The sequence below is a fragment of the Agelaius phoeniceus genome, chromosome 3, assembly GCF_051311805.1.
Source record: "Agelaius phoeniceus isolate bAgePho1 chromosome 3, bAgePho1.hap1, whole genome shotgun sequence".
In the NCBI taxonomy this organism is placed as follows: domain Eukaryota; kingdom Metazoa; phylum Chordata; class Aves; order Passeriformes; family Icteridae; genus Agelaius; species Agelaius phoeniceus.
In genome coordinates this window covers 77,196,618-77,220,192 of record NC_135267.1, presented here as the reverse complement: position 1 = coordinate 77,220,192, position 23,575 = coordinate 77,196,618, and the positions used below count along the sequence as shown (strand labels likewise).

Sequence of the window (23,575 nt, the reverse complement as noted above, 5' to 3'; positions counted from 1 at the left end):
CTGTACTCTGGGCTGTGAGATGTGAAGGGCATGTGTGCCTGCAGCCCTCTGAGTGCTGTTCAAACAATGCTCCAAAGCCATGCTGTGTTCCTGGTTCAAGCACTATCTTTGAAACCAGTACAGCATTTATGACCCTCTGCCTAGGAGCTTCCCACACATGTAAAATCAAGCCAGCTTCCTTCTAGTGGCTTACCAAACATTCACATCAACCTTGACAGGCTCAGTTCAAATTCTGACGTGTGGCAGCTGTTAAAGCTCACATGGGAGTAACAGAATCCACTGAATGCCTTTCGGGAGGGGTCCAAGATACTTGAACTACTGGGAAACACACATGACCTGTAGGTGATGGCAACCCTGTAAAACTGAAGTGATTTGAACCCTATCAAAACTGAAATGATAGTGTTTCTGTGGAAACAAAAGTTAATTTTGATCTCTGCTGTCAAGGTCCCAAATATCAGAGTGGCTGCAACAATTCCACCATTGCAGAAATTTGTGACAGCTCCTCTGGGACACTGTGTGTGTATCCTACCATCCCTAGCCACAACCTGAGTTCTGCTCTCCTGTGTCTCACCAATTTTAACACCTAAGCAAGCCATCTTCACCCTCATCTTCCTCCCTCTATCAGTCCACTCAGGACTGGTTTGTAGCTCAGAACTCTCTCAGTGTTAACCACATACTAGGCCCACCCCAAGATAATAACAAACCATTCCTTTGGGGAAGATGAGATTTACCCTGAGGTCAACGTGATGAGGTCAGCAAGGAAACTAACCTTGGCAAATTCTCTTCACAGCACCTTAAGACAATGCACTTAAGACAATTTGCTGACTGCCCTGACAAAAACCCACACTTTTTTCACCAGTGGAGAAAAAGTTTAGCATCCCAGAAGAAGAATCTTAAAGGGTCTAGAAGCAGTACTGACAACTGTATTGTTCTAAGATAAAGCTAAATATGAAAAAGAAAGAAGGGAGAAAGAAGAAGGGAGAAAGAAGAAGAAGGGAGAAAGAAGAAGAAGGGAGAAAGAAAACCCCAAGATGCAAAAACTCAGTTTATTTAATCTGGGCTATTTAGGTTTACAACAATATTCTTGCTTTCACCTACATCATGGAAGTATATTTTTCCCTTGTGGGAATAGTAGATAAGTGAAACCCAGAAATGTAATTTTTTTTTGGTGACAAACATTCGCATTTCAATCTAACATTCAAACAGAAAACCAAATCCTAAATCTATTTAGTTGTCTTACTACCTCCCACAAATGTTAACCATGTTTTACTGATCTCTGTAAGGATGCCAGTGAGAGGTGATGAATTTTGTCTATCTTGCCCTATACTGACTGTCTTTCCTTTGATTTTTCAATTCTCCCACTATCACAGAAAAACAGACTTGATTTGGGGAAATTAGTTTACTTTTCTTACCAATCAGATCAAAGTAGGATAATGGCAAATAGAACCAAAGCATAAGAACATGTTTCCCCCACCCACCTTTTCTTCCTGGGCTTAACTTTACTGCTGACTGGGGAATGGGGGCCGTGGTCAGTTCATCACTTGTTGCTTCTTCCGATTCTTCCTCCTTAGTGGGAGGGCTCCTCACTCTTCCCTGCTCCAGCATGGATCCCCTCCTCAGGAGCCAGTCCTCCCTGAACTCCTCCAAGGTGAGTCCTTCTCATGTGCTGCAGTTCCTCATGAACTGCTTCAGCATGGGGCCCTGGCACAGTCCTTCAAGAACAGGCTGCCCCAGCATCCACTTTATAAAGGTCTGGATTGTGTGGCTACAAAGGGTGAACTCAGACTGCTGATGGCCCTGCTGCAGCCTGCCAAAGACCCAACACACAAATAGTTGGGTTACAAGCAATAGCAGAGCACCACACTTCCAGGCCAGGGAACACCCCTCACCTCCTCCACTAGTGTAGTTCAGCTCTTACCTACTTCTTTGCAGTGCTTGGGCACCTGTGAGCCCCCCAAACTCCTGTGCTACTGTGAGCACGCAGACAATAATACAAGATTATTCAGGCAGAATAAGCCCCAACACAAAACAGGAGCACCTGCCACAATGAGATCATTGAGATCACCACAAAGTGCTGTCACGGAAGTGTTCCTGTGCCATTTAAACACGAGTCCCATAACCACATGGACTGCTCCAGCAAGCCAGGCTGCTGAAGGCTGCTGCCAGGATGAGTCAGCCCTCAAAAGTCAGCCAACAGGCTGAAGAGTTTACCCTGAGGTGAAATGTAAATACTTGTGCCAAGATATGACCCATTAATAGATGATAAGCAATACTACTTTCATGTTTGTTCCCCTCCTTTCCTAACTGACTTGCAAGCATTCTTCAGAAATTGGTCTGGTTTTTAATCTGTTTCAGTATGTTGCCCACATTGTTTATGGAAAAATTGTGCTTGTTCTTTAAAAATAGACTCCATTTCAAGTAACAGCTATCTATAGAGACTATGGAGTTAAACTGAATTTTCAACTAAAGGCAAAAATGAGGAAGCAAGAATAAGAACATAATAACATGTTGCATACATTTAGCTAGGTTATACTCTGCAGAGAAACATATTTTAGCAGTTATTTATAACAGTTGTTTAGACTATTCCAAACCACAGTCAAGGAATAGTAAGTTTTCAAAAGAGAAGATGTAAGATAGGGAATGAAAAGTACTGATAGAATAAACTTAAAGAAACCTGAACAAACAAACAAACAATGTCCCAATCAATTAAAAAAAGAAATCACAACAAGCCTGATATTTGGGTTAGGTTTTCTTGGTTTTGTTTTGGGTTTTTTAATAACAACATTGAAAGCAAAAAAACCCAAATCCCTCACACCAAACAAAACCTAATAATAAATGTAATGTAATCTTCAAGCCAAACTCTTGGCTTGGCACTCAGGAGTGCTGAGTTTGGATGCTAGAGTATCCAACAGCTTTGTCTGAGGCTCTTTAGGGAAGCACTGCTCACACTGTGCAAACTTCTTGTTGTATATTCCCTCAAATATTGAGACCAAAGTTTTCAGAAAGAAAAAAAGAAAAAAGACTGTAATGGCTTCGGACACCTAGTTAAGCAGCTTGTTTCCGAAAAGTGCTGATGACCCAGGAGCTCCCATTCACTTCAAAGTGTGGGATTTGGGAATGTTTGTTGCTTTAAGATTTATGGTCTCTCTACATCCTAAATGAGAGATTCAAGAAATTACAACAAGTAGCTCATCTCCATTAAAATTAGAAAGAAGTGCTAGACTGATTTGTGGCATCTGTTCCAGAGACCAACACATTCATGTCTTCACTGATCCTGCTGGAGGAATAAATAAAAAGTGAGGGTACCCCAGGGAAAGCTTTGCTAAGGAGCACCTCATCACAAAATCCTCGGGCTGACAGAAGCCAGAGCACACGAGAGAGAGGAGAGGATGAGAGCTCTTTCTTTCTGCAGACTAGTTAGCAGTAAAGGAACAGAATTCAGCCCACAGCTCTGACTGTATCCCTGTCAGAGAGCCAGCTTAGCAACATTGTGTAAAAACAGAATGGCAGGCTGGGCAGTAACAGACCAAGACAGCATGTGGAAATCCATAGCTAAACAAAATAACACCATCAGGAGCAAAAACTTTGATTCAAATATGGAGAATTCTAACCATGTAGCAAAGCTGTTGTACAGCCAAGCTGACAGACCAAACCTACTAAACCTCTACAAAATCCTCTAACATTTAGATATTGATACCCACAGGGATTTTGGGGATTGGCAAGTCACCAAAATAAATGTGTTATTTCACTCCAGGCAGAATTATTCCTTCCTGAAAATATGGCATGCTTCAGCCATGAAGGTTTTGGAAGCTTTCTCCTCGTCTGAGGAAAAAAAAAAAAAAAGAAAAAAATAGCAACTGCAAAGGGTAAAGGTCCATAAAGGGATGTCACTGTTAGCAACCTGAGTGACAGACAGGAAGGAGATTTCCACAACTGGCATTTGGTGAATTGCAAGCTATAAAAACTGGAGATTGGTTGGGTTGTCTGCAGTTTCTGGGGACAGCAATTTAATTCTGTCTGTTACTAAAAGATCTTATTTTATTTATATTATTTATTTCAGAATTTCTCCCTAAACCAAAGTAAAGCAAGAAAACAGAACAAATTACACTTCTTACTAGGGTTTTTTTTCAGTAATTGTATAACTAGAAAAGTGGTTTTAATATCACAGGTTTCTTTGCACCTATCATTGGAAAAAAATAATTACTCTTGTAGTTAAATTACAAATAGTCTTCCTTACACCTGATTTATTTTGCTTTTATTGTGATTTTTGTACAGTCATTATTTTCCTCTTTCAAACCTGTGAGTTACTATTATAATGAATGAATTGTTGAAACAATTAATGCATTATAATAGTAATAATGCATCTATGCTGAAGTTGCACCTTAATAATAGCCCATGGTAACAAGTGGTCTATTTTAGCTAAACTAGGAAAAGAAAATGCTTTCCTGTATCAAGGAAGCTCTCAGAGAAAATACAAAATCTTTCTGAAAAACATTCTTCTTGTAACTCAAAGAATTTCATAATAAATAAATATTGGCTACCCCTTCTTCCCAACATTCTCCTGCTCTTCAACTTCACACCTTTTTCTTCTTTTGCTGTTCAAGATTTTGTTTGACGCTAAAATCAGACATTGAGATCTGATTTATCTGCTTTTGAACTTCCCTATTCAGCAGCTCCTGGGAGTATAATAGCATTTCTGTGCCTGTAGAGATTCTTTTGTATTTTAAGCTTGCACTTGAGGGGATGGGAGAAAGGAGAAGTCTCACTAACTAATTTACACTTGGCAGGTTTCTTTTTGTTTAAAAAGTGTATTTTTCATCTTATACACACACACACACATATATATCCATCCGGGATAGATGGAAAATAAAAGGAAAAGCTGAAGGAACTCAAGCTGTTTAGCAAGTTGAAACTATTTAAATAATAAGTCTTTTGAAATGCCATTTCACCTACTTGTGTTAAGACAGTCTAGTCTTTGATATACACCTAAGAAATTTACCTGCATTATATAGTTAAAGGAAATTAATTAATGCAACAAAGAGATGATGCTTAACCTTCCTCACAGTGCTATGGACCTCTTAGGAGCACTTACATACTAACACTTCTATTTGATGCAAGTATGGGTTTGCTAAATTGGACATTGAGACATTTAGGCACAGAGGAATGAATATGAACAAAACCACCTCGTACAGAATACAATTATTGTAAAGCACAGGCCAGTAGTATCTGCTTGAAGCAAATGTCCATAGCAGTGGTGGCTTTTTTCCTGGGGAAAGGAGAAGGCAACAGAAGATTTAGTCCAAGAATCCTTTCCCCAGTTTCTGGAAACCTCTTTTCTTTAAACACGTCTTAAAACAGCCTTGGCGGGAGGCTTGTGCCGCTCGGCTGCTGGCACAGCACACACCGTTCATTCTCCGCAGACCAGGAGCCCCAGAAGGGAGCATTCCCAGCTGCAAGAGGGAGCACTTCCAGCTGCAGGAGGCGGCATTTTCCAGCTGCAGGAGGCGGCATTTTCCAGCTGCAGACAGGAGCATTTCCAGCTGCAGACAGGAGCATTTCCAGCTGCAGACAGGAGCATTTCCAGCTGCAGACAGGAGCACTTTCCAGCTGCAGGAGGCGGCATTTTCCAGCTGCAGACAGGAGCATTTCCAGCTGCAGGAGGGAGCATTTCCAGCTGCAGGAGGGAGCCGGCAGCTCCGGCAGAGCCCCGGTAGATGGCACCGTTGACCCGAGTGTCCCTGGGCAGCGCAGTCCGTGCAGGGAGCGCCTTTGGGAGATGCTCGTTTCCATGCGCTGCCCGGGCCTCCCGGAGCCGGGACCAGCAGCTGCCTTACGGCGCAGAGAAGAGGTTCCGGCTGCAGAATGTGCCAGACAGCGAGGTATGGTCAGAAACACGGTGAAAGGAGGAAAAGAAAAGCCACAGGAGCCGGCTTGCTGAAAGAAAAGTGCATTCAAACTAGCGACGGGATTGTGGAATCATAGAACGGTCCGGGTCGGGCGGGACCTTTAAAGGTCCCTTCATCCAACCCCACTGCAAGGAGGGACATCTTCAACCAGCCCAGATTGCTCAGAGCTCTGTCCAGCCTGACCTGGAGTGTGCCCAGGGATGGGACATCCACCATTTCTCTGGGCAATATGTTCCAGTGTTTCACCACCCTCTTGGTAAAAAAAATTCCTTCTATATCTAACCTAAATTGACCCTCCTCCAGTTTGCAACCATTACCCCTTGTCTATCTCGACAGGCCCTGCTAACGAGTCGGAATACAAGGTGTCCTTTCAGCTGTGTACAAGCACAGTCTCTGGCACTAGAGAACTACAGCTGTCCCACTGCTGCATGCACTGTCCTGCAAGGGACATGATGGTTCCTCCAGTTAAAACAAATCTCTTTCAGTTATCAGCAAGGCATGAGCTGGGACCCAGCTGTGTCAAAATGCACCCTGATGGAGTAAACACTAGAGCTGTAAGAAACCATTGAGAGTATCTCACAACAGTCACAACAAAAGCTTTTTTAAAAAAGAGTCTTCTGACATGGCATGTATTTTCATATGCCATCATGCAAATAAATACTGTTGAATACCATCCATACCACCCCCTTAATGTCTAGGTTAACCAGGGTGGACTCATGTGATGCACAAGGGAATACTCTATATTGAAAATGACCAAGGAATTCCTTTCCAGCCTTGCTCTGCAGACTCTCCCCTGCTAGTTGATGAAAACAATGGGCACTGCAGCACAGAAACAGCGAAACACCACATCTAAAAAACTTGTTTCCCTTAGTATATGGGAGGTTTTTTGAAGACTGCCTTCAGCATTTTAGGCTATATAATCAATTTTTGCTCTTGCCCACATAGACATAAACAAAGAATAAAAATAAATTAATTAAAGATGCTGGTAAGAGACAACCGATGTCAGATTGCATTCTCTTACCAGTTAAACCAAGGTGCTCCAATATAGAAACTGTCTTGGCACCTGGGCACTAAAAAGGGAGTATCAGCCCTTGGGCAACTGAATGATTTCCTTGTTACTTGATCAGAAGTCCTGAAATTCAGTGCTGTTACCAGGTAGCCTTCCATACTGGCATTACCTGATCCATTAGGGTTTGTTTCATCACATTTTCTTCATCTTCCTCACTGAATGCTGATTTGACATTTATCCTCTCTGTTTGCCATCTTTGATAGTCACCTTCTGTGGTTATTCTGTACTAAGATAAATTGGTGCCAGAAGGAGAAGCTGTGCAATTGTGGCAATGGATACCTTTGGGTTGTCTTTGCCAACATATAATTCAAACCACTAATGAAGCTAGAATATAGCTGGCCATAACACACCTATCCACACTACACATACCTAAATACCAAGAACATGCATCTGGTTCTCAGACATCTCCAGTAAACTGGAGTGGAAGCCGTGCATTCTTACCGATGAGTTAACACTCAGCAGACACAATCTTCTGCTGCACAGAACAGAATTGGATGGCCAAAATCCCACAGGCTGCATCAGCAAACCACAAAGATGCCATAAACAACCTATAAATCTGCTGAAATGCAAGGTTTCTTGTTCCATGTGTGATGCAATTAGGGTGTCAGGGACATCCACACCAGGTAGGCAGCTGTAACTCATGAGCTGCAGGTCACGGACAGCAGCTGGAGGTCTGGAGGGATGGCCTGTGGCAGAACAACAGCTCAGGTGGCTCACAGGTTGCAGGACTTGCTCAGAGTTTTGATACAAACAAGCAAACTATGTCAATTTGTTGAGTGTCTGTCACACATTTAAAAATGCACAGGATTTTATTAGGACATCAAAGAATCAAAACAATTCTTATCAGTATGGACCAAAAAACCCCAAACAAAAAAAAAAAAACAAAACAAAACAAAAAAAAAAACCAAAAAAAAAACCCCACAGAGTCTTTAAAAATGTTTCATTTATGTCTCACTAATTTTAGACAATTTTAGACTTCTCTAGAAGAGCTGTACCACCTGAGAGAAGAGGGTATCTGTCAGACCCTCTCTAAGCTTTAGGAAATAGCAAGTATTCCAGGCAAGCAGGGGCATAAAACAGATCAGCTCTTTGTCCTTCACTGATCTGTGACCTCAGATCTGGCTTGAGGAACTTAAGTGTTCATATACCAGATACAGAAAAATCTTATGTTATTTAGCATATTCTATCTGTGGCATGTTGGGGTTTTTTTTGTTTATTCTAACTATAAACTGCTCAGCAACCAGTCCTGACTAAGCCTGATACCTTTCTGGGCTCACCAAGTTTCCAAGTGCCATTCCAAGAAACAGACCATACAGAAAGCATCCTCTCAGTCCAAATCATAGAAGCTTGTGGCAAGGCTTCTGAGGTGGCACAAGCTCCCTCCCCAGAGGTCAAGAGGCAGCACAGAACAGTTAGCATGCACATTCACTCACCCCTACCAAGTGCTGTTTGAGATGAAGTCTGAGCACACCTTTCTTGTTTGCAGGAGACTGACAACTACAAAGAAAATAGTTGCCATCTCACAGAAATACCTGGCATTACTGCCATTATTCCTGCACAACATTGCTTCTCCCTCTTTCTCTCTCTGTAGTACAATTTGTTGCTATGAAATCTCAAGAATGCCAGTGATTGATTTTGAATATCTAATGTGTGTCTAATAAGCAGCAAAATGAGGCAGATGTGACAACAAACAAAACGACAGCACAATAAAAATGACTGACATATAAAAAGAAGCTCAGTTTTGTTAAAGGAAAACAACAAAAAACAAAACACAAAAACATAAGCATAAAGTGCCACTACTTCCTCCTCCAGCTTATTTGCAAAATCCATCTCTCTGGTAAAACAGCAAAGCACTGCTCAGGAGGCACATTGCTCGCAGTGGGAAGAATCCCACTTTCATTGCAGGTAATCCTTTGCTACCAAGGACAGGAGCAAGCACACATAATCCTGGTGGTTCCCACCCTGCAGAAAGGCCTGCAGGCACTCACAGTGTGGAGAAGAGTGGAAGGCAGCCTTGTCACACCTCACAGCCCTCACCCTGCAAGTCTGAGGCAGCAGCACTGCCTGGGGCAAAGAGCCACAGCAATACTGCCTTATGGCACTGACAGTGCTTTGTAAGTGAGAGGGCTAAAGAGAGAAACTTTAATTCAGCAGCAGTAATTCCAGCCATGCCAGTTCTCCTCTCATTTTCAAATCCAGCCTTTGAAGGATCCTGAGAAGTGAATCAAACCTTTACAGTTCTGTCAAAAGCAGCAGGGGAAAAGCACTGATTGTGCAGTGGTTTGAGATGAATGTACAGCCAAAGCACCAGCAAAGAGCACAGGGATCTCCTGCTTCAGAGAGGACCAGGCTGACAGATGGTGCAGGTGCTCCTGTTCTCTAGAGGCAAGATGATGCTACTGAGAATTGTGTCTGCACTGCAAGATTTATAAGAGAGAAATGGAACCATGCCACAGACTGAGGTATTTTGTTGTTGTGCCATGTCCCTAAGCTCCTGTCTACTCCTCTTCACATCAACCTTATTTTTCTATCTCCCCCTCCCCCTCTCCATCTTGCAGCAGCTCCCTGGTGACATCCCATTTACCTTTTTCCTCAGAGAGCAGCAACACTCCCAGCAGCATCACTCTGAGAGAATTCAGTGAGCTCTCTGGAGCTGAGCTCACAGCTCTGGCTACAGTGAACACACAGAACAGACAGAGAAATAAAGATAAATAAGCCAAGGTCACGAGGCATTGTTGTGGGTCAGTGGCTGTTCACCTCTTCCCTACCAACACAGATATGAAGTTTATTTCTGATCCAGCCTCAAATGGGCTTGAAGATAGCACAGCAAAAGTGCAGGAAGAAACAAAGAAGTAATTAAACTAGCATGGGAAAACTGATACAAGACACTCTAAGACTCCATTTAAGCTCATGCAACTGTCCACTTGCACAGCTTAAGACTTCGTATGCAATATATCTTGTACCACACGTTTCCATCCCTCCTGCATCACCTGTCAAGGGTAATTCAGCCTTGAGAAAGGCGAGGAATAAATCAGCAGGTAGTTGTTGAAAGAAGAGGAAAGGACATGAGTAATACAAGGCTGGCCTCACACAAGAGTGAGTTACAGTGTGCGGCATCCTGGCACGTACACAAAGAAAAGCAGATAAAGTATTCAGCAAAAGAATAATCAAAGACATATCACAGAGTCACAGAAGATGCTGAGTTGGAAGGGACCCACAAGGATCCATGTTGGTATACCCATGTTCCTTTATGTGTGACCCCAATCTCACTCCAAGTGAACAGAACTGCTGAGAAGTCACTGCAGATGTTATACTAAATCCAAGTTAAATCTGCCTGTTTGTCTGCTAATGGTCTCAACCAGTCATGTTGGATTAATTGTTGGCTGTACATGAGACTCTGTGTTGAATCCACACTTCCTTGTGTCAACATTGCTTCATCCTTCTGTAAGGTTATGCAGTGTCTACTTTATCTAAAGAATTTTTAAAAAGCCCACAGAGAGCACACATTATAGTCCCAACCTCAGCCCTTTATCTTTTTCCCCCACACAAGAAGGTTTTTGTTGTGCAAAAGCACCTGCATCACAACACATATGAACTAAGACACGAGCCTGAATCCACAGCAGTCAGAAGAGGGATGTAGCTGCAGTGAGGCATCACTTGGCACTGCCCCATCCTGCTGAGGTATTCAGCTCACAGAACAGCATTCACAAGTCCAAGCCAGACACCAAAATCCAACAGAGCCTGGGGCTTAAGGGCTGAAGATCTACCCTCTCACAGGAACCCTGACTTTTTTCATACCCTGGCTACAGAGGTGGGGAGGAAATAATTTAAAAAGCCCTAAAATAGCAGAGAAGTACTCAAGAAAATTGTTTCTCAAATTTGCACTCAGATGCTGCATTCAACATTTTTGTAGTGAATTAGCTATTAATTTGTTCCGATCTATAAGAGCTGGGTTATTTTACAAGCAGAAACATTTCACTGTCATCTCTCAGAGGGTGAAAACTCTCTTACCAAGTGGCAAACTTTGTGTAGCATGCTAGTGGTGGTCACTAATGCTACACAGCCTCTGCATGAAGGAGCTCACACCCACATCCCCTCACCTTCCAGGAGAGCAACATAACCAGGCTGTTGATGACAATGAGGGAGAATTTAAACTTCTCTTCTGAGCTTACTAGACAAGGCAAAGGGGATGCCCATGATGTAATAATTCTTCCCTAAGATGAGGACATGAACCTGGTAAAGAAGAATCCTGCACTTTATTTATTCCTAAAGCTATCAGCTTTTTCTTTTAACTACAGTAGTCTGTCAAGAAACAGTAATCCACAAAGAAATTTTCCCTCTTCCAAATCCTTGTTTCCTACCTCCTTCATGAACACACTGTTTCTTGCACACACAAAGCTGCCCTTGAAACCCTAAGAACTGTTTTTGAAACTGGAACGCCACAAGTCAGATAGGACAGAGTTTCACAGAAAACAAAAACGTGTTTACTACCCATGGCCAAGCAATAAAAACACCATTCAGGCAAATTGTTCAAACTGTGGAAAGAGACCAAGTTACATGATCCCTATTTGCTCCCTTCCCACACACAGGCTCCCTGGCAGATGAAACACAAGAAAGACCCCATTAGTATGCTCAGGAGGTGAAAGCTCAGGTTTGCCAGCCTTTTACCAGGCAACATCAACCAGAACATGTCGATGTGCAGCCCAACAGGCTGCATAATTAGGCAGGTTCTGGCATTTTCCACTGCAGGGAGCTGTCATAAAACCCATCACAGCACAGCAATACAAACTCCTAGAAATGCAACCAGGCTGCACAAGGAAGAGCAAACCCTGAGCAGTAAGTGATGTTGAAATCACTTTTAAAAAGGCTGTATGAGCATATAAATAAGGGGGGGGTGGATGAACTAGTTCATACTTAAGTTCAGTGTGAATGGCCTCACAGCCATGGTGTGCAGGTGTGTGTGACATTCCCATGTGCTTTTTCCAAAGAGGAAACAGTGAATGCCAGCCTTCCTCCTGCCAGCACAGAGCTGAGTGAATAAAGTGGCTCTGCCTGTGGAGCCAGTTTGTCACCTGCTACCTGAGTCCATCATGGGAAGAGTTGGGAGATCCATTTTCTTTGGCATTTCACAGGGATTTGCCAGCATTCTCAGCTCAGTCTCCTCTTCTGCAAGCCCCTGCAGTGACAGCCTCCAGCTATTGCTCCCCCTGGCTGAGTGTTTCCATCCCTTCAAGCCTGGCTCTGACCTCAATCTGTATCATTTTCCCAGGCATCTGAGCACAGATCACTTTGCCCCGAGCTGTAGCCTTGAGCTCTTGTCCTTGTTATAACCCTGACAAGAGGCATGAGAGGCTGGCAGGGAACACTGGTGGTGTAGGAAAATCTGCTCCTGCAGCACCTTCTGACCTCCTGACCCCAGAAGGCAGTCGTGGCTGCTAGCAAAGCTCTGCTCTATGCTTCAAGCCCTCATTTTAAACGTGCTTCAGACTGAAAAAGCCTTCAGAAAAGAAAACCAGAACCTGAAACTTTCAATTTAATAAGACCTTTGAGAGTGTGTGCAGGGTAAAACATCCTGTTAAAGCTATCATTTGATCAAATACAGAAGACTTAGGGGAAAAAAGGCTGATATTGGACACAAAACTGCAACAACTTAAATGTCAAATTCTTGCTGTAAAGCACAGAGAAGTTGCAGTAGTAACAATAAGTTATGTTAGCAATTGTGCACCGAAATCACTGCACATTTTAATCATTCACAAATTTTTCCCAAGAGCAATTGAACTATTCCTCTTTTCACTGAAATTTCAAAAATAGAGGTATTTTTGATGCACACACCTGGAACAGAATTTCATTCTCTCTTGAACTGGCTTAATGGTTAAAAAATAGAACCAGGATCTAGGAGACATCACACAGTTCTAAATACATAAATCACTTTACCTGCTTTAATCTGGATTAGAGCATGGCCAGTCAATGCTGCAGTACAAATATTTGGCAATGGCCACAGCCAGCTGCCATGCCAGAAATGTATTAGGCAGAAGAGAGGAGAGCTGCTCATCTCATGCACATTTCATGTCAAAATATATCATCTGTGACTGCACATCACACCTCAGCATGGCTTTGTGTGGAAGATAAAAGGCTCTGATTTACAGCATTATAGATGTTTGCTAAATGCCTTAATTGTCCTGTCTTCTTTCAAAGTGGCACTTTATTATTAGCTTTCAGAGTGTGCTATGTAAGGCAGATCATTTTTTCCTAATTCTTTATTGACACCTTAAAAATCTGTATTTTACTAATATTCCTTTGAATAAGAAAAGTGTCTGCTTTACCTCAGCTTTCAGTGATGAACAGCCACAGTCAGCTCCTCGTTACTATGGCAATATTACATAGGAGGTACAGAAACAGGCTGATGCTTTTATCTTCTCCCTTTGTACCTACAATATGCTCACTTCCCCCCTCCCCTCCTTTATTTTTGAACAAAACAGCCACAAAGAGGGATGGTGAACCATTCAGAGAATCAAAACAGAGGTTATTTTATTAACTTTGTTGTTATATTAACTGAGGATAAATTACAGGTCTATGGAGGAGATATAAACACCAGAGACCTTCAGATATGTTCTTGTAAATGAAGTGTTTTCTTTTCTTTCTTGAAAAAAAATTAAAAAAAAAGAAGCCTTAGTGACCCATTCTGCTTGCTTCTCATGCAAAGCTGAACCCCTTTGCTCTTTAGCTGTACCCAGGCAAGGATCACTCACACAACTGGCTGTTTCCCCTAAAAACAACTAAACCAGGCAATGGAGACACATTTGTCTGTGTCAGCTGCAATGAAATCCCATTCTCCATGTGACCCCATCCAAGAGGTAACAGAAACAGGCTCCTGCGTGACTACTGACACCACCTCATCTCTATTCATTTGTCTCTAACCAGCAATGGTTTAAGCCCTCCGCCCTAACTCCCCTCAAGGCTTATAGCAAAACGTCTCATTTGCATCTCTTGACTCCGCCCCTTGTGGGAGCTCTCCCTGGCTGTTCCAGCCGAAGCAAACCGGATGAGGGAAGGTTTGCAGCTCCCGGGCTGTGATGGCTTGGGAGGCAGGCATGTTAAGCAGCTCAGTGGGCTGAGCCAAGGCGGGAGGTTTGCCACAGCTGGGGATCAGCCAGTGGTGGCACAGGGGGGCCACAGCCAGCTCGCTGAGCTCCTTTTGTTCTGCTTACCATCTGGATTCATCCACCAGAGGTTAGAGATGCAGCTATTGCCTTCAAATTTCTTTTGAGATTAAGCAAAGCGAAAAAAAAGAAAATCATGGAACAATTTCCCTAAAAAAAAATCAACTCTTCAAACTCAAGAAATGTATGTTTAGGATTTCTAACATGATACACCCCAGTTGCTCATTCTGGTGGAAGCACCACTTGGCAGATAACTTTTTGTGACCCATGGTTCTACTGACACTTCAGTACTGCCCTAGACAGCCCATTTTTCTCTTTCTTCTCTGTCTCAGCCTATAGTTTTGACAGCTACACATTTCCAATGTATGTTCCTCTGGATTTCAGCACTTTAAAAATATCTTGCCAGTGGAGGTAAAAATTTCTGATTACCACACTTAAGCCTATAGGCCATTGGTTTAATCTTTCAGAAATTTCATTAAACCCTTAGACATAACCTACATATTTCAAATAATCCACAAATTGCAAGATTATCTCAGACACTTGAGAGAAGCAATATAGCAGCACAAATTCCATAAGAACTCCAGAAAAAGAAAAAAGAAGACACCCCAGTAGTAAACTGTCAGTATGACCCATAACAAGGTTACCAATAGGCATGTGAATATCAGATAAGTTATATTGCACAGTAAACTTTCCCAACATGCCAGGAACCAAAAACCAGTCCAAAAGGCATCGTAAGCATCAATACAAATTCAATATCTGCTGTTTCACAGTAATTGCACCCTGCAATATTGCCAGTTTAAATTAAGATATCATGCTGATTGTTAAGAGTATCTGGGTCAGACTATCTTCCATTTTGACAGAATCTTTTTGTAGCCACACTGGGAAAAGAATAAGAAGCCATGAGATGGAAAAAAATAGATTAATGTTTTCCATGTACTTGTAATTTAAAGGAATCGCTTGCTAAGGACATCTTGTGCATTATCCTTCAGACACAATTGCCAAGCCAAATTATTTCCACCCTAAAATGACCTGAGTGAAGTCTACACACATTTTCCTCAAAGCTAAAGAAGCTCAGTGACCACTGTGAATTGAAAAATATCCATTTTCCATAGACCACATGGTTGAATGGAGTGAGCAGTACAAAATATCCTCCTAAAAAGCACTTGACACCAGGGCATCAGTGTTCCTGTTTAATGGTGGTTGTGCAGAGTGTTTGTGCCTGTCCCAGGAAGAGATTTCAAGCATTGCAAACTGATATGGGGAAGGCGTGTGGATGTGTAAGACAGACCACTTGGTCAGAGGCTTTAAATTCACTCTCAAGATCTGTTCAGCACTTCACATGGCGGTAAAAGAAAAAAATCCCAGTGACACCTGGCCCCACACAACAGCCTCACCAGAACATTTATTTAACTGGTGGCTCTTTTTCTGTTTGCTTTGAAACTTTGCACTTCAGGGGTGAGAGTGAGAACGGGAGGGAGGTTTAGATGACTTTCAGGAACTATATGAGAAGTTATAATTGTGGTTGCTGCAGGAGAAAAACACAGGGAGGACTGTATTATATCAGCATCTATTAAAATGGCTGGATCTCTGCTAAGATCTTCACATACTAGGCACTAAGCAAATAAAACACTTTCAGAGAACAGAGCCGTAATAACTGCATGGATTGCGTTCAAACAAACAGAAACTACTCACCAAAGAGAAACGAGAGGGAAAATTAACACCACAGGCTCTTACTGAGACTGTTACCTGTTCTCCGGGCCGGGAGGCCGCAGGGGCAGCGGGGAGGAGGCCTCAGGGCGGAGCAGCCGCCGCTCGGGGCCCGGGACAGCCCGGGAGGGCCGGGGGCTCTCCGTGCCAGGGAGCGGCACAGCCCCACCCCGGGCCTTTCCTGCAGAATTTTGCTGTTATTTGCTCCTATTTCTGTCCTAGTCCTAAACAGCCTCTGTTCGTTTTAATTTGAAGCATTTAAAGTTCGGTCGCTTAGCGCTGTTCCCACTCGGGTTTTGCTATTCTGAAAACTCCCTGGCAAAGCAAGTGCTGTGATTCATTCCCAGCTCCTCACTGTGTGACGCACCTGCCCGGCTGCTGGCACCATGCTGGCGGGTGGAACTCTGGCAGGCAAGAGAATGTTCATAAAAAAATTTGGAATACCAGAATTTACTATAATTTTCTCTCTCCTTTGCTAATTGATAAGAAGGTAACAGCATCAGTGCTAATTTATTTTTATGTTTAATTAAGAATCTTTTTTCCTTTTCGTTCAAAATTCAGCTTTTACCAGCACTCAGAGCTGTGATGGCAACATGAAAAATAATGGAAGCATTACATTCCTGTTAGTCAGAGTGCTGAGAGCTGAACATCAGTTGACCATCCCTGAAGAGTTCATTTATCCAAAAAGCAAAACTAATTTGGTAGAAGTAATTCTTCTTCGGTGTAGAAGTTATTCCTAGAGTTTTTATCACACCTAGCACTTCCACCCAAAATGTGAGCCCTCACAACAAGAATGGCCTATTGTCACTGTCCTGCAGCTGCAATTAAGCACCACAACAGCCACTCACTCAGCACCCTGCCCGCCCCCACCAGTGCGGTGGGGAGGACAATCAACAGTAGAACTTGTAGGTTGATATAGGAAGAGTTGAATAACTAATTTTTTAAAATTAAAAAAATATAGCAATAATGATAACAAAACCAAACCAAACAAGTGATGCACCATGCAATTGCTCACACCCACTGACTGATGCCAGACTCCATCCCCAAAGCCAGATCCACTCTCCTTCCAGGTAACTCCCCCAGTTTATATACTGGGCATGATGTTTTAGGGTATGAAAACATCCCTTTGGCCAGTTTGGGTCACTGAGCCCAGCAATGTTCCTTCCCAGTTTTCCTTTTGTGTGTCTCCTCACTGGCACAGCATGAGGCACAAAAAATGGTCCTTGACTTAGGATGAACACAACTTAGCAAAAAACAAAAGCTTTCAGTGTCTTATCAACATTATTCTCATGCTGAATCAAAACACAGTGCTGTGCTAAGAAAAAATAACTCTATCTCAACCAAAACCAGGACAGTCATTAACTCAAGACAGCTGATTGCAAAACACAGACTGCATGGTTTTTTTATATTTCCAGTTTTATAAAAAATAAAAACAAATCAAATCTTTAAGCCATCCTAGAACCCTCAATCCCTCATTTAATGTTGTAAAGAAGGGGAAAAAAACATGGCTCTAAAATAATGTCATTCAAATATAACCTGTAACACTCCTTAAATAAAATTAAAAGGGACTAAAAGACCTCATTGCATCATCAATATCCTATATCCTCAACTTACTGTTATCACTGGGTGCCAGCTTCTCTCCCTGGAAGTGGCTCCTAACTCACAGCACATCCATTTGCTGGCTTGGTCCTGCAGCAGGGTGAGATCCAGGCTGGGGCCATCAGCTGCAGGCATTCATTCACTGAGGCTCACAGCATTTTCCCCATGCTCTCAGAAGAAGCAAGAGCACCTGTGAATAACAAATTGCCAGCACTATTTCCAGAGACTGTTGCTGGAGGTTTTCCTCCCTGGGAAGGGAAAAGAAACATTTACATGTTTTTTGAAGGCCAAGAAGTAAACTGCAGTAACTTTTGGTTCTTGCAGTGACTGGGCGCTGCTTTAGGCTCCCTTCTTTGCATCAGGGCCAGCCAGGAGCTCACACACTGCCACGCCTGGTCATTGTAAAATGATGGTGGCTACTCTTCCACAAAGTGCCAAAGCCAAACCTTCTCAAAAATCTCTTCCTCTCTTCACAAAACCACCAATGGGAAGAGGCTTTTCTTAAGAAAGAAAACAGAATGTGCCTTTACCTCACAAAAAACACCCACAAAACGAAGGAATGAGCCCCCCCAACCGAAAGGACACTTGTGGTCTAGACAGACACTACCCCACTGGTCCTCTCAGGACAGCAGCCCCCAGACTGATGGCCTCACCCAGCTGTGTGTGAGATCCCTTAGGCACAGCTGGAAATGGTGTGAGATAATGGAGATGTTTGACAACAGCTCAGGGAATACTGCCTGTCAGGGCTTTACAAGCGTGCTGGTGAGGAAGATCACAACAGAAAAAAAAAAAAAAAAAGCTGGGCAAAAAGCTGGGCATGCTTCCCCTCAGCTTTGAAATGAAAAAAAAGGTACCAACTGTATGTATCAGTGAAGTGAGAAAGCTGAGAGTTGGGCTAGAACCCAAGAGCAAACTCAGCAATGCACAGGGCTGAGGTTGTTGAGTTAGAAAAACAAGGGCTTCACCTGTGTCTGGCCTCTCAGCCTTGCCCATGAGCAGCAGGAAGGCAATACTATTTATTAGCTACCTTTAAAAAAAAACAAACAAAAAAAACCCCAAAAAACGCAGAATATGTGTTGCTTTGGGGTGTTTTTCCACTGTTAATCATGCTGATATGTTTGGAGGAAGAAGCTATCTACCCTGAAGGAATTATTGATTATTTTAAGCATTCACAGCACCAGCTGCTCCTAACTCTCAACAGCTAAAAGGGTTATGAGTGGGAGGCTTAGGCTGAGGCAATTTGAAGATGGCTAATATACAAATGGTAAAAAGCAGATGTAGTGAGTTCCAGGCTGCTTCTTGGTTCTTATAGCAAAATCAGACCTGTGCCACCTGAAAAGTGTTCCTGAAGACACCTGATCTGTTCACCAGTCCAGAACCAGAAGGGTTCTTACAGCAATACTTACACTGGGGTGCAGCTCCATGGGCTGAGAACTGGGGGGAGCTGGCAGTGTCCTTTTCTGTCCAGGGAAAGCTGTCTCACCCTGACTGAGCACAGTGCAGCAGAGGGGCAGAAAAGATGGTGTTTCACAGCATCCCACTTGAATTTTCCAACCACAACCTGTCCCGAACCCATGTGTGTGAGAGATGGAGGAAGGCTGAGGCTGACTGGGGATCAGTGGGATAGGGAGCTTCGGTTCTCAACACTTTTGCCCTCTCATCAAGGAAAGGAAGAGTGATTAGTTCATTATATGATGCCTAGTGACATACAATTAAATAATGGATCTTAGACAGCAGTAGCTATTCTGCACTGAGACAATGCAATGACTTATTTGAGGGTTTTCACCACTTTCTGAATTTCCACAGACTTTTTTTTCTTGTGGAACCTGCTACTGGGTTCAATTGTCTATTACAACACATATTAATGAATTAAATAAGTGGTTTTATTATGTTTAACTACAATTTTTAGATACTGGAATCCAAGAGTTTTCTTTCAAACTGAAAAAATACGAAGAGGTAAGCAACACTAATTTCCCATTCAAAGAGAGCAGAAAAGTGGCAATATTGAAAACAATAAATCTTGATGTTACTATTTAGTGAAGGAGATACTATTCCAAGCAGACATTAGTCCAAGCAGATATTATTCCAAGCAGATTCTAGAGAGTCCAGTGGCTCTGAGCATCCAGCCCAAACTCAGGACTGTATAACCTCATTTTGGGATGAGCTCATCTAAGGCCTGCTTCCAGTTACCATGCACAATGACTTACCTAACATAAAAGATCTTAGCTGCATAATCAGCTTTGTTTAAATAAATTCTTTAGGGGAAATAAATAAATACACAAATAAAATCTATCCAGGCAATTCCCAAGTTCTCAAATTCTTCATTCGAGGAGCAGGTTCTTTCTTTTTCAGAGCTGGAAGCTTTCAATTCCAGCCCCTCTTACCTCCAGTTCACAGTGCATTTGCTGCAGCTGTGCATTCAAATTTATTGAATTTTTTGCCACACTTCAGACTGAACAAAGCAGCTTTCAGCTTCACAAGTAAGCTTTAACATACTTCAGCCCTTAATGAGTGAATCACATTTCATTGCAACTGGAGATATTGATTGTAGTTAATATGAAACCATGGAGCAGTTTAAGGAACAACGTTAAGAGTCCAGGATGCTCATTTATAAACTCACATTCCCCAAAGTGAAACAAAGGGAGAACTCAGCTAACAGCTCAACTACTAGCATTTCCATCATTGTTAGAAGAGGGAAAAACAACAACAAAAAGTGGTTCTGACATCAATCCAGCACGTATTAAATTTGACATGAAATTTGCAATTGTTGAGGCAGATTGACTTGAAGATGTTAATGAAGACTGGTAATATGACAGAACTACATGCAAACTCAGCTAAAATGATATGAAAATGCATGTGTCTCATAGCTATCACTACAAATTACTCGACATTTGCTTAAATGAAATAGAATTAGTCTCCATAAATTTTCATGCCCCATGCTTTTGTTTCTGGCCTTTGAACATAGCTATTTCACAATTGCCTTATATTGGTTCATTTTTTTTTTCAATGGCAGTATCAATGCATTTAATAAATATTTATTTTCTCAAACCTTATCTCCCCAGTCATTCCTTAAGTTTCAGGTGGAAAAAAATAAAAAGGTACTTGAACAAACATGGAGCAAAACAAAATGCAGCACATGGCTACATCGTGCAACTAATATACAGAAAGGTTTATCTGACATGATTTAATGGAAGTCAGCACAGACATCATTTGGTGTAAACAACTGATGTCTTAGTGAAATTTATAATACCCAATTTGTGGCACTAAACTTTTACTCGGCTAAGTAAATTCAGCTGAACCTGTTCAAACATTCATTTGCAAAATACTTATAGAATCACAGTAAATGCTCAGGTCTGACTGTTGTTCTGGGAAGCTGGATAACAACAATAAAAGAGCAACAGTAGGTGGCCGAGACACTGTAAGCCTGGTAAAGACTTACCCTTCCCTTTCCGCCCGTAATTTCTGTACACTTGGCCTCCCAGCCCCCTCCTCGCCTCTCCCAACACACAGAGCTCGGAAGAGCATCAGGCATGGCCATAGCCCGGAGGGGGGAAGGCTGCAGTGGGCCCCAGGGATGGGAAGCCGGGGGACGCTGACAAAGGATGCTGCCTCTGTGCTCCCACCCTCCCTCCCTCCTTCCCTCCTTCCTTCCTATTCCACCTCGTACACTGGCAGTGGCTCGAAAGGTCGGATGTATCTGAATTACTGTCTGGGAGGGGATGAAATAGCCAAGTCCATGCATAAACCGAGCCGTTCCTCTCCGGTTCGCCGGCGCAGGGAACCAGAGCTCTGCCCACGCCGCGGCCGCTCGCACCTCCCCATCCTCCCCCCGCCGTCCCTGCCTCTCCCCGGGAGCACCGCTCCCCGCCGGCGCTGCTGCCATCTGCCCCCAGCAGCGACGGGCTCGCCCCCGCCTGCTCGGTCCCTGCCTCCGCCGCTTCGCCGAATCCGCGGCTCTGTTTTTCCCCTGGATCCGAGCTGTCGGCGACTCTTCCGAGGAGCAAACGTGTGAAGGGCACAGGCTCTCCGCACGGCGACCAGCCCGCCATCCTTACCTTATGGACACCGAGACAGCGGATACCGCCAGGCTGGGACAGCCCAACGCCAAGCCACCAAGGCGCGAAGGCTACCGCAACACAAGAGTCCTTTATTCAAATAAATAAAAATGAACTTTTATGTACAAATATACAAAACCATTACGCACATTTTATAAAGTAGTCAGAAATCTTTAAAAAAACCGCGAGGGTGGAGGCAGGACGCCCACAGCCGGTGCCCTCCCTCCCAGCACCCGGGCACCGGCGGGCGGAGGCCGGCGCCGCTTCTTTGTCCCTCGCCCCGGCGGCGGCGGCGGCGCTCCGAGGATCGGCTCCGGGCCAGGGGCTCCGCTGCCCGGCACCTGCCGCCACCCGCCCGGGCTGCCAGGGCGCCGACAACACAACACGGAACACGACATCGCGGATGGCGGCCCCACCTCCCCCCGGTCCGACCGCTCCGGCGGCCCCCGCCGCGCCGCTCCCCGGTCCCGGCGGGGCTCAGAGGGTGCCCAGGTGCGGCAGCGTCTCCAGCCGCTCGGGGTGGTCGCGCCCGGCCGCGCTCTCCACGCCGCGCAGCCACTCGGTGCATTTCCGCACCAGCCCCTCGTCCGCCGCGGCCCCCGCCTCCTCCTCCTCGTACTCCTCGTCGTCGTAGCGGTGCCGGTCGTTGAGCAGCGAAACCTTCAGAAGAGCGCGCAGGTCTCCGCGCCGGGCCGGGGCGGCTCTGCCGGCGGGAGAGGGTGCGGGCTGCCCCCGCTGCCGCTCCAGGCTGCGGCGCTGCAGCACCCGGATGGCCTCCGGCGGCAGGCTCAGCGAGAAGCGCCCCGCCGCCTCGCCCGGCGCCCCGCCGAGGCTCTCGCAGGAGCGGCTGCCCGCCCCCGGCGCCCCCGGGCGGCCCCGCGGCTGCGGCGGGGTGGGCTGGGGCCGCGCCGCCCGCTCGGCCGGCGGTCTCCGCGGAGGCGGCCGCTGTAGGGACGAGCAGGGCCAGGAGCTGGAGAGGGGGCCCGGCCGCTCCGGGGGCGCCCCCCGCGCCTTCCTCGCCACCTTCTCCTCTGCGGGCCGAGGCGCTGCTTTCTTGGGGGCCGAGGCGGCCGCCGGCGGCTTCTTGGGCTGCGCCCGGGCGGCAGCGGGGGAAGCGGAGGGGGTCGGCAGGATGGCCGGCAGCAGGGGCGGCAGCGTGGCGGGGCGCCCGGGAGTTCCCTCCGGCTCGTCGCTGCGGGCCCAGGGGGGAGCGGAGCGCCCTCCGGGCAGGGCGGCGCTCCTTCCCGCGGGCGGGCAGGGCCCCGCGGCGCGCCGGGGCTGCAGCCCCATGGCCACGAGCGGACGAGGAGCCCGAGCTGCCGGCGCGGAAGGCGAGCTCGCTCTGCGCCGACAGCCGCCGATTTTCCCTCTCGATAACCCGTCCCCCTTCCCGCCCTTCGCCCGCCCCGGGAACACCCTTCCCCAGCGCGGGGTGGGCGTGCGGGCGGGGACGGGGGGTCGTGCCGGCACTGGCCACGCTGCCGAACGAGCCGCACTGGTCGGGCTCGACGCGGCGCTACTCCGGAGCCTTTTCCCGGTCCTCTCCTGCCCGCCCTACAGCAGAGCCGAGCTAAAGAAGAGGATGGCGGGGCTCACGCCCCGAGGGCAAAAAGGCTCTAAATTCCTCCCGAAGTCCTCAAGCGTCCAAGCGTGAGAAAGCAATATTTTAAGATCATGTTAAATTCTTTTGCCGTCTTAAAAACAAGAATACTTTGATTACTTGAAGTATCATGAATAAGAGCAAGCAGACAGGCCAAGAGCCAGACACACTCAGACCTAGGGCTGGCTGACTCAGACTTAGTGGACAAGCGCTGCCTGGTTTGGTACTGAAGAGTACAGTCCAGAGATCCTTCTTCTAGTGCCAATGCCTTCTGTGACACAGCTGATGCTCATCCCACCGTTGGAAGTTTGTTGTTTCTTTGGGGTTTGGTTTGGGTTTTTGTGATATCCAAGACCTATCTTTTTAAGTACCCTAGCCAACAACAGAGGTTTGGAGAAGTTTCATTGTGCAGTAATAAGTAAACATATATTTCATATGGATCCAAGATGATTACCACCACTCCAAAATTTAGCCTTAGA

At 45.2% G+C, this 23,575-nt stretch overlaps 2 protein-coding genes across 4 annotated transcripts in view; both read right to left on the bottom strand.

The window, feature by feature from the left end:
* The window catches only part of LOC143693582 (uncharacterized), a 68,714-nt gene extending 47,286 nt beyond the window's left edge, over positions 1–21,428 (bottom strand). For all 3 annotated transcript variants that reach the window (XR_013181417.1, XM_077175664.1, XM_077175665.1), the window contains exon 1: positions 17,457–21,428. The gene's annotated coding sequence lies outside the window, so the exon portion shown is untranslated. The remainder of the gene's footprint in view (positions 1–17,456) is intronic.
* A 140-nt stretch (positions 21,429–21,568) lies between these two features.
* Positions 21,569–23,028, bottom strand: PRR18 (proline rich 18). The gene has a single exon (XM_054630701.2). It carries the CDS (start codon positions 22,784–22,786, stop codon positions 21,974–21,976), a length of 813 nt encoding a protein of 270 aa, XP_054486676.1. The 5' UTR covers positions 22,787–23,028; the 3' UTR covers positions 21,569–21,973.
* Positions 23,029–23,575: the final 547 nt, after the last annotated feature.